Raw genomic sequence first — 11,939 nt, forward strand, 5'->3', positions numbered from 1 at the left:
GGGTAGCATTAATAGTGGAGGAAATCCAAGTAACACACACAGAATGCTGGAGGAACTCAGAAGGCCAGGCAGCATCGATGGTAAAAAAAACCTGAGTCGACGTTTTTGGCTGAGACCTTTGGGCAGGACTGGAGAAAAAAAAGATGAGGAATAGATTTAAAAGGTGGGGGGTGGGGAGAGAGGAACACGAGGGGATAGGTGAAACCTGAAGGGGGAGAGATGAAGTGAAGAGCTGGGAAGTTGACTGGTGAAAGAGATACAGGGCTGGAGAAGGGGGAATCTGATAGGAGAGGTCAGAAGGTCATGGAAGAAAGAAAAGGGGGAGGAGCACCAGAGGGAGATGATGGACAGGGAAGGAGATAAGGTGAGAGAGGGAAAAAGGGATGGGGATTGGTGAAGGAGAGGACAGCATTACCAGAAGTTTGATAAATCAAACTAATAAACCACTGCTCAGTACAAGAGGACATGGCTTTAAGGTAAGGGGAGGGAAGTTCAAGGGGGATATTAGAGAAAGGTTTTTCACTCAGAGAGTGGTTGGTGCGTGGAATGCACTGCCTGAGTCAGTGGTGGAGGCAGATACACTAGTGAAGTTTAAGAGACTACTAGACAGGTATATGGAGGAATGTAAGGTGGGGGGTTATATGGGAGGCAGGGTTTGAGGGTCGGCACAACATTGTGGGCCGAAGGGCCTGTAATGTGCTGTACTATTCTATTCTAAATCAATGTTCATGCCATCAGGTTGGAGGCTACCCAGATGGAATATAAGGTGTTGTTCCTCCAACCTGAGTGTGGCCTCATCACGACAGCAGAGGAAGCCATGGATTGACATATTCGATTGGGAATGGGAAGTGGAACTAAAATGGGTGGACACTGGGAGATCCTGCTTCTCCTGGCAGACGGAACATAGGTGCTCAGCGAAGCTGTCTCCCAATCTACGACCAGTCTCACCGATGTACGGGAGGCCACTTTGGGAGCACTGAATATATGACCCCAACAAGTGCTGACTCACCTGAAAGGACTGCTTGGGGCCCTAAATGGTAGTGAGAGGGTTGGTGTAGGGGCAGGTGTAGCACTTGATCTGCTTGCAAGGATAAGTGCCAGGAGGGAGATCAGTGGGGAGGGACGAATGGACAAGGGAGTCGCACAGGGAGAGATCCCTGCGGAAAACAGAAAGTGGGGGAGGGGGGAGGGTAAGATGTGGTTGATGGTGGGATCCCGTTGGAGATGGCAGAAATTCCAGAGAATTATGTGCTGGACACAGAGGCTGGTGGGATGGTAGGTGAGGACAAGAGGAACCCCATCCCTGAACTGAATACTGGAAGCTGGAAATGTGTACTAGAAAGACGGTGATCGTCTGAAATGGAAAGCATTTATTCACACTTCCTTCTAGGTAGTTGTACATATTTAGGGAGTCAGAGTCGAACTAACCACTACAAATACAGCACCCCACTACCAGTTTGTGACAGTAGCCACAGATAGTCTAGATTAAGTTTCTGGTCATAGGTGGCTCCATGGAAATTAATGAGGGCAGATTTGGTGATGGTGATGAGATTATTGTTTATGAAGACAGTCATTGCTTCATACTTGAATGACACAAATTTTACTTACCACTTATTAATCTGTACAGATTGTTACCTAGATATTTTTACCTGTGAGCATGGACTGCTTTGTTATGCGAGGAGTTGTTAATGGGATTAAAAATGGTGCGGTCATTATAAAGATCCCTACCTGACTTGGTGACAGAAGGAAGATCACTGATAAAACACTGAAGATGGCTGAATGTGCACTGCTCTGAGGAACTCCTGAAGTGATGTTTCTGGGCTTAGAAGCTGGACTCCCAAACCCACAACCATTTCTCTTTGTATGATGCCCCTTTCCTCTGACTACCCTTCACTGTGCTGAAAACGAAGAACTATTACAAGCAGGTTAAAGCAAAACAGGAGAATTCGATTTTTAAAAAAATCAAAAAACTATAGTCTTTCTGTTGCTGGATTTAATATTAGTTGCATTAGTTGAGAGAGTGGCCTAGAAATTAATTCACGCAACTCCTAGAATAGCATTGTGCATCAGAAAGCTGGAGTGACTCTCAAGATACACATACAGTAAAACACAGGAGGAATTCAGCTGGACGGGCAGCATCTATGGAGTAACTCTGACCATAGATATGGACAGGTGTCCACTTGGAAAATTGACTCCTCATCTTTTATCTACCCCAGAATTTTTCTTCCCTCCAGTGTGAGTTCACCTCAAATGACTTCTAGTAGGTATGCTAGAACAAAGTCTCTGTGATAAGAGTCTGAACAAATCAACGGCTGTTATTTACCCATTGAACAGCTGGACCTACTAACCCATCTCCCCTTTAAAGCACCACTCACACTGAACTCTTTGTCCCCACCGAATTCTCTGACTTCCTGCAAACTTAGGTGCACCCTCCTGGAATAAATTCTATGTGATGGGCAGGCACATTATAACTCTCAACCTCATGACCTCTATATCATTCCAGCTTTGTGCCATATCCCTCAGTCTGTTGCATTAGTGAATTTACTGAAGCTTTATTCCTGTGGAACAAAGGTTTTATCTACCTTTCCTTCAACCCAGAGGAGCCAAGTGTGCACAGGGATTTGCTTGTTGATCTGACTGCACATTCCTGTCTACCCACGGTAACTTTTCACTTCTTTGCTCATCAAGTATTTTTTCTGCTTCATCCTTAAAAGTACCAGATGTCAATTCCAATGTGCTGGAGAAAGGTTCTTCCAAAGAGTCACAGCTCTTGAGAGAAAAAAGTTTGGCCTTGTCTGGCCATTACATGGGTGACTCATAATTTTTAAAGAGGGACACCTTGTTTAAGGCTCCATCCTATTCCCAGACCCACTCCTCTTTTCCATATTTCTATGTAGATGCCCATTGTAAGTGTATTGGAACATCTTGGCTAAAAGTGCAGCTTATTCTGGTGCATATTTTTGAACCTTAATGTTGTCTGAAACGCCCTTTCAAGCCTCTCAGTTCTCAGTCTCAGAAGCAGTTTCAGTGACAGGTTACTATCGATGCAATGCTCCTCAGACAGGATGAAGAGGTCAATACTCCCCAATGCCATTAGGCTTTACAATTCTACCTCCAGGACTTAAGGACTTTTTAAAGCTATTAATGCTTTTTGAGACGGTGATTTAGATGCATATCATATTTTTTTACTGAGTTAAGTATTGTATGTAATTAGTTTTGCTACAGCAAGTGTATGGGACATTGGAAAAAAAAGTTGAATTTCCCCATGGGGATGAATAAAGTATCTATCTATCTATCTATCTATCTATCATTCTGCGCCATTTAAAGAAAGAATAATCAACTTGAATTGATTCAAGTACAAAATGCAGACATGGCAACGTCACCACCTGCTCATTTACACTGAAGTCCTCCTCACAAAACTGGGGACTGGGTAAATTCTTGCATTGATCAAACAACACCCTGGCAGTTGTACTGTCAGAATCATACCTCACAGTCTCCTTCATCACAAAACCCATGAAGTCTCGTGGAGTCAGGTCAAAACTAGGTAGGGATATCTGCTTCTCATTATCAACTACCATCCTCCTTTATCCGATCAGTCAGTGCTCCTTCATGCTGCGCAACACTGGAAACAGCAGGAGGTCTCAGTGGGGGCACTCCAATTCTTCACCAAGGTTTGGTAGCAACACAACAGGTGATCTGACCAACTCACAGTGAACGCAGCCACCAGACTGGATTTGTGAGTGAACCAACAGTACAGATAAACCGACTTGATCTTGACCTCCGCAACTGACTTAGGGCGTAATGTGTCCCTGACAGCATTTGTAGAGGTGATCACATACACTCGATAATCACCTTACACCCTGTACCTATAAAGTGCCACTGAGTGTATGCTTGTGGTCTTCTGCTATTGTAGCCCATCCACTTCAAGGTTTGATGTGTTGTATGTTATTTGAGTAACTGCCACCTTCCTGTCAGCTTGAACCAGTCTGGCCATTCTCCTCTGACCTCTCTCATTAACAAGGCCTTTTCACCCACAGAACTGCCACTCACTGGATGCTTTTTGTTTTCTGCAACATCCTCTGTAAACTCTCGAGACTGTTGTGTGTGAAAATCCCAGGAGATCAGCAGCTTTGAGATACTCGAACCACCCCATCACGCACCAACAGTCATTTCCATGGCCAAAATAACTTAGATCACATTCCTTCCTCATTCTGAACAACATCTGAATCTCTTGATCACACCTGCATGCTTTTTGTGCATTGAGTTAATGCCATAAGATTGGCTGATTAGATACTTGCATTAACGAGATGTACAGGTGTACCTAATAAAGTGGCCACTGAGTATAGTCCTCATGGAGACAATGTCCTGTTATCGCACCAAGGAAATCCTCCACTGCACTACATAGGTAAGACCATGAACAGATGTGGCATAGATAGGGTACTGTGGACCACAAGCAGCAGCAGAATATATATTATCATACTTTCTAACTTCATAGCGTGGCATTTTCCTCTTTCTACTGTTACTATAAACCAGGCTGGACTCCTGGCTTGAGGGTGAAGTGCAGAAGATCAAGCTGGGAGCAGCACCACGGCTAACCAAAAATGAAGTATCAGCAAGTCTGCATGGCTCACGTGCTAGAGCTAAGTATTTGAAAACCAGTGGATCAGACCGAAGTATCCAGCAATGCACAGTGGTGAAGTGAACAGCTAACAGGAGCAGTCTCTTGCCGTCACAGAAACTAGTCTCCCAGCACTAGATACAGTAAATGTCGTGAGACCAAACAACATCCTAGATGTGATAGTAAAGATCTGTACCTCTGTCTCAGCTATTGCAGTACAGTTATAACAGTGGCATCTATTAATCAGCTCAGTATGTTCCCATTACAAATCACAGGACGAATCTGATCCAATGTCAGAGCTGTCAACTGCTTCTTACTCACCACCAACCTGCTCGCTGATGCCCAATTTGGGTATTGCCTAGACAACTTAACTCCAGATCTCATCACAACCTTAGTTCAAACAGGCTGAATTCCAGAGTTGAGAGGACGGAGTGTAACATCCAGGTATTGTGGTGAAAGCTGAAGTCAATATACATTAAAGGGAAAGCATTCATGGGAGTACCTTCACCAGAAGGGTCGCACTGGTTTAAGGCAGCAGCTCACCAAAACAAGGATGAACAATAAATGCCAGCCATGACAGTGATATCCAGATCCCAACAAGGAAAATATTGCTGTAAATGTTTTATAACATATTAATTTTAATATTAGCGGTTCACAATTTGTTTTAATAGTTATTTCATTCTTATGCTTCTTCAGTTCCATCTATTCCCAACTTATCTCCTCCTTCAGCTTGATATGTCCTATGGCCTCCTTTTTGGTTTTTTAAATAATTAAGTTGGCTTTATATTCTTGCAGATCTCTCATCTGACCAATTTCAAACCTTTGCCATTTTTCCTTGCAGTAAACACTGGTCTAATTCTGATTCAGGGTAATCCAATCTGTCATTGCAACAGGATACAGGAGTGGGGGGGGGGGGTGGTGGGCAGCAGCCTCAAGACTCCCCTACTAAATAATGCTCCATCAACAGACTATGGCAAGGTCTGTTACCCAAAGAAAGCAAGATGATCGTTATTGTTTTTGATAGAAATATTGAAAAGGACTGTTCCTTCACAAATATGAAGTGCAGATAGCTGTTCAAGCACAAGGGTGCTCTACAACCAAACAGTCTGTAGTCAGTGTTCACACACACCAACGGAGGTCCCCTGGATCTGAGAAGCAGAGGCAAACCACAAATAACATGAATTCAACTTTTGAATAAGCTACGACTTTCTTACTCTGACACTCTGCACTGCACTGAGTTCTTGGGTAAATGGGAATGAATAGGTAACTTTCAGAGATGTGCCAAATTGTCATTCAAATAAATAATATTCTTACCATGAGCAACATTGTTAATACAGTCCAGGTATCTTCTTCCCATTTCATCATACATATACTGTCCACGAGCACTGACAATCTTGATTGGATCGTCTGGGAAAAAAAGCCTACAAAAAGGCCTGAAAAGAAAGTGCAGAGAATTATTTTCAAAACAAAATTTAATCTTTTTAGATATACTCTTATTTATCAATTAATTTTTGGCATTATATTTCTTTGTTCTGCATAACATAATTAAACTAAAGGTAAATTTTATATATGCTGTTTCCTTTCCGAAACAAATGAGTGAAATCAACTATTTTTTTAAATAACTAAGAACATTAAAAGGAAGCAAGAAACAAAAGCATTTAGAACAGGACTCCAGAGTTTAGTGCCTTGCCAGTGGTAGGGACAGCTGCCTCTGGAGAAGATTGGTGGCATTAAATTCAACGTATTTAAGGACTTCAGATAACTCAGTCAACATCTGAAGGTGATTACAGAGGTAAGGAGGGATGAGGGCATACATAGAGTGTGCTGAAAACAAAGATGACAATTTTAAAGCTGAGCTACTGCCTAACTCAAGTTCAAGTTAAAATTCAGGTTTCTTGTCATTTAACTATATACATGTATACCACCAAATGAAGCAACATTTACTCAGACCAAGTTGCACAACAGATAAAGTAATACTACCACAAATGGGAGTTTGTGTAGATCAGGCTGATGGGTGAGATGCTCAGTGGTAGGGTAAGGGCTGCAGAGAACTTTAGATGTTAAATATTCAAGCAGTAGATGAACTGAGGTAGGTGTGATATCACAGAGCTGGGAACTGATAACTTAAGGTACCAATAGCTTGGTTCAGTTTCAGACAGTTGCTTCTCACTGTATTCCTTGAGAGTTATTGCACTGTGATCATATCCATTATGCTTCTACAATTCACGCTGCACTTTGTGGAGCAATTTTTCATCTACTGGAGGCAGGCAGTGGAAGGTAACTTTAATTATGGCAGACAGCAAGGAGGCATGTGCGTTTATAGGAATACACATCCATCCACATGTACGGTAATGACCATGCAGAAATCCTGGTCTCCAGACACAGAACATGGAACAACACAGCACTGGACAGGCCATTTGCCCTATGGTGCTGCACTGATCTTGACAATGGATTATACTAAACCTCCTCCTGGGGATCACCCCTATCCTCCATTCACTTCATATTCATGTGTCTATCTTAAACATCACCAAACCCCAGATTCTACTACCACCCTTGGTAATACACTCCAGGCACTGACCACAGTGCGTTAAAAAACATTGCCGTTAAACTCCCCCCCCCCCCCCCCCCGCCCCCTTAGCCTTAAAAGTATGTTCTCTGCTGTTTAACATATGCTGGGACAAAGGTTCTGTCTATCTATGTCTCTGATCATTTGAAATACCTCTTAACCTCCGACACTCTAGGGAGAACAACCCAGGTTTGTCCAACCTTTCTGCAGAGTTCATACCCTCTAATCCCGGCAGCAACCCGGTGAAGCTCCTCTGCACCCACTCCACAATCTCTACATCCTTTCTGTTGTGGGATGACCAGAACTGAGTACAATACTCCCAAGTGCTGACCAACTAGTTTTATTTAGCTGCAGCATGACTTTCCAACTGTTATACTCCCCTCCCCACCAATGAAGGTAAGCATGCCATGTGCCTTCTTTACCACCTCATCCGTCTCTGGAGCCACATTCGGTGAACTATGGACCTGGACATCAACTCTGTACCTCAACTGCACACTTTCTTCTTTCATTTGACCTCCCAAAGTGCAATACCTCACAATTAAGCAGATTGAACTGCACCTGACAACTCTCAGCCCGTTTGTACCTAATCTATATTCCACTGTATTCTCTTATAATCCATAACTCCGCCTCAGCAAAGTGCTAATCCATCTATCAACTTGGGTCCCAACAGCAATCCTTGCAGACCACCACTAGCCATGGACCTCCAGCCAAAGTAACAGCTTTCCACCCTTCCTGTCTTCCTAGGGCAAGCCAGTTCTGAATCCAATCTTGCTACTCATCCTAGATCACATGCATCTTTACCTTCTGAATCAATCTACAAAAGGGAACTTTTCAAATGTCCAAACAGATAGCGTCCAGTGCCTTGCTTTCATCAAGTTCCTTTATCACCTCCTCGATCAAAGTTTATAAGGCATGGCACACCCTGCACAAAGCCACTCCGACTGTCATTAAGCAGGCCATGCAAATGTGTATAAATCACACTCCCCTGTGCCCGCTCCATTCGTTTCCATACCACTGACGTGGCTTATTATTACCTGGATTATCCCAGCTTCCTTTCTTGAACAGATCCACAGCTCCAATCCTCTAGGACCCTGCCTGTTGCTAGTGAGGAAACAAAAATCTTTGCCAAAGTATCATTTAGCAAGCAAATCACAGTATGGACTGTATGCAAATACTCTGGCAAGAAAATCCTTCATTACCCTACAGGCCCACTACATATGTTTTGTGAGAGTGTAGATGAACAAGAGTGAAAAGGATCAAACCCAGCTGTTAAAAATGAATACCTCTATATATAAAATTCAGTGTGCAGATGTTGTCACTGAGCAAAACACTGCAGAGTGCGAGATTTCTGCACACACTTGTCATTACAAATCACAGGGAAAACTGCCACTAAGTACTCATTTAATACCTCAGCCACTTGCTCTGACTCCATACCCTTGGTTACCCTATTTTTCTTAATACAAGTATAAAATGCCTTGAGACTCTCCTTAATCCTGCTCGCCAAGCACATTGCAGGGGTCCTTTTAATTGCTTGCTTCACCAATTTCCGGCGATACTTATATTCCACAAGGGCCTTCTTTAGTCAAATCTGTGTGACAGCTAGTATGCAGCGGTAAAAGAAAGCACATACAAGAAACCTCTATCTACCCTATCAACACCATGCCTCATGTGAAGGGCTCCAAAAGGAACTTGGGTTCTTGGACATGACGGCCTCATGGCGCAATCGGCACAAAACCACCAGCACACAGAACACAGCAGAGGGTATATCTGCGTCTGGGGGAATAGCCAGAAGTGGAAATGTCTTCACAGCCTGGCAATCACTCAAGAATCAGTAAATCTGACACGTCAGTGATTCCCCCATGGCCGCGCAGCCTCTGACCTCCAGCGGAGTTTGCAAGTCTCCCCAGTTGGCCTCGCTCGCAAAGACTAGTAGGGTTAATCGAGCATTCCAAATTACTCAGGTGTGGCAGAAAGATTCATGGAAATTGGAGGGACTCTCCAGGAAGAACAAACAAGCAGCGAATTGCAAGTGTAAAACGCCTTATTTCTGTTCGCCAACCACAGTTCATGGGCCCGAGTTGACGTACCAACAAGTCTTCTTTTGTATTTTTAAACCTAAAAAGATGGAATGAGTCTCCCTAACTCACAGCTACCTGTTTGTCAAGATGCCCCAAATCCCACCTCTCACGATGAAAATGGTGACAGATGCCCCTCTACTTCCACAGATACCTCCAGCCCACTCTGCGTCTGCGCACCGATAAAACCGCGCGAGAACAAGCGCTTACACAATTAATTTCTTACGAAGGGCCACGGTCTGGCTTTTATGGTAGAGTTCAGATGCCATGTTCGGACAGCTTCGTTCGTGCGACGCCGTACAATCGTCCCAAGCGAAGGAGCAGGAGCGCCGCAGTGCCGAGGGCGGTGTGTGTGTGTGTGTTGGCAAGGGCGAGTGAGACAGGCCTTGAATAGAGATCCGGGACTGTAGGGCAAACCCGGTCCAAGATCCACTGTTGTTTTCACCCCGATTCACAGACAATTTACCTCCAACGAAGCACCTCCGAAATGAAATGTTGACGGTTTCTTTTCCAAAGATGCGGCCTGACCTGCTCAGATTTCCAGAATTTTCTGTGTTTATTTTTTTAAATATGTAATTTAGCGAAGAAAGCCCCGCAGCCGAAACGCCCTCCGCTGGCTCAGTGAGCATTTTCAACGGGCCCTCTCTCCACTTGCGAACCAGATGGGCTTGGCAACTATAATCGCTGCGAAATAGTTTTTTTTTAAAAAAAGAGATAAATAACGAAATTAAAATGTCCCCGTTGGCTTGAGTTGGGGATAACTATGCCACTAAATCATTAGTTTATCTAAATATTCAACTCCTGTGCCAGAATTACTGGGGCTCAGTACATGGGCTATGCCCCTTTCTGACTGACCAATGATAGATAGATAGATAGATAGATACTTTATTCATCCCTATGGGGAAATTCAACTTTTTTTCCAATGTCCCATACACTTGTTGTAGCAAAACTAATTACATGCAATACTTAACTCAGTAAAAAAAATATGATATGCATCTAAATCACTATCTCAAAAAGCATTAATAATAGCTTTTAAAAAGTTCTTAAGTCCTGGCGGTAGAATTGTAAAGCCTAATGGCATTGGGGAGTATTGACCTCTTCATCCTGTCTGAGGAGCATTGCATCGATAGTAACCTGTCGCTGAAACTGCTTCTCTGTCTCTGGATGGTGCTATGTAGAGGATGTTCAGAGTTATCCATAATTGACCGTAGCCTACTCAGCGCCCTTCGCTCAGCTACCGATGTTAAACTCTCCAGTACTTTGCCCACGACAGAGCCCGCCTTCCTTACCAGCTTATTAAGATGGATCTGCTGGTCTTGGCTTTACACATCGCTCCTCTCTTATTGCCTACCTAGGTGGGACAGTAAACTGGAGTGATAATGTTACATTTCACACACATTTCCAGTGAATGCATGTACCATGCTTTGATGCAGAGTTGGTATTGGTACTCATGCCTTTCAGATTGGGTTTGCAAGAAGGCCAACATTAGTATGTAGAGGTTCAGGTGCACAGAAAGGGCTGGGCTTTCCCATGACAACTCAGCAGGTGATTTGTGTAGTCCCAGCAGCGTAAAGAAAAAATGAGTTACTTAATGGGCCACAGAATATCAGGATGGCATAATGGGAAAGAGGGAATGATGCTTGTACCATGTGAACGGTTGGTTCTCAAAGGCTAATCAAGTGTTGAAAGAATTTGGTAATTACAGTAATGGTAATTCAAACCGTTCTCTGCTCCCAAAGCTGTTCGCCATTCCGACGAGAAGATGAGAATTAGTGATAAAGAGGCTAATGTTACAGATGTGGACCAAAATAAGAAACTAATGACAAGCAAATTGATCCCATCTGAGAGATAAATGTGGACTAACAGGCCAGCACTGGAAGCTGAGAATGGAAGAAAAATTCTCAGCCACGCTACTCGTGACAACCCTCTCTAGACGGGTGCCAGTAGATTGGCCGATTATCACACAAACAAACAGTACGGTGTTTTGTAGCAAAGGGCCAAGACTTCGGAAGTGCCTTAATTTTGTGATAGGAGGACCTTAATTAAACCTCAAAGGTGTATAAGGCCTCAGTCCCAAGAAACTAGGTGAGATATATTTCAGAAAGATGCATGAGTCCAGAATGTTGTGAAGAGCAATTGCAAAGCAGGGGGCTTTATGGAGCAGTTGCCAGGGATGAGCTGGAGATTTTGTGGGAGAAGTACAGGGTAGGATTATTTTTGGTCGAGGAAACCAAGCTGTGGGGTATTTTGTACCCGTCATCTAGCCCCAAGGTGTCTTAACTCATTCTCTTGTCATTGAATTGGAACCAGTCAGTCAAAAAGAAAAATAATGTATGTTCAGAGTCTCTGAAATGTACCACATCTAGTTTCATTCTCTAAGCCCATGTTCTGGAGCACAGGTGCACAGATTTGTTTTGCCTTTGCCTACATTTTGTATTTTTTTTCCCTTTGCATATTTTTACCAAGCACCAGACAAAACTTTGAATCCTATCTCTTCCTTCTGAATAAAAATCTGTTTGCCATTATTCTTAAATTACAATCTATGATATACTTTATTAGTGGCTCACTAGCCATATTAATCTATCATTAAAGACCCCCAATCACCCAGGACGTGCCCTCTTCTCATTGTTACCATCAGGAAGGAGGTACAGAAGCCTGAAGGCATTCACTGAGTGATTCC

At 43.4% G+C, this 11,939-nt stretch overlaps 1 protein-coding gene across 7 annotated transcripts in view; it reads right to left on the reverse strand.

The window, feature by feature from the left end:
• LOC140739320 (5-phosphohydroxy-L-lysine phospho-lyase-like) overlaps nt 1–9,894 on the reverse strand; it is a 38,796-nt gene extending 28,902 nt beyond the window's left edge. For 2 of the 7 annotated variants that reach the window (XR_012101602.1, XM_073067499.1), the window contains exons 1-2: nt 9,470–9,894; nt 5,933–6,051 (exon numbers count right to left, since the gene is read on the reverse strand). Coding sequence is in view for 6 of the 7 variants with exons in the window: in XM_073067499.1 (XP_072923600.1) it covers nt 5,933–6,051; nt 9,470–9,888 (538 nt within the window). In the remaining variant the exon portion in view is untranslated. Of the gene's footprint in view, nt 1–5,932; nt 6,052–8,218; nt 8,338–9,337; nt 9,402–9,469 lie in introns of those variants that run through there. The other 5 variants (XM_073067498.1, XM_073067500.1, XM_073067502.1 and 2 more) reach the window with 5 other exon arrangements.
• Nucleotides 9,895–11,939: the final 2,045 nt, after the last annotated feature.

Source organism: Hemitrygon akajei, chromosome 15, assembly GCF_048418815.1.
Source record: "Hemitrygon akajei chromosome 15, sHemAka1.3, whole genome shotgun sequence".
Lineage (NCBI taxonomy): Eukaryota > Metazoa > Chordata > Chondrichthyes > Myliobatiformes > Dasyatidae > Hemitrygon > Hemitrygon akajei.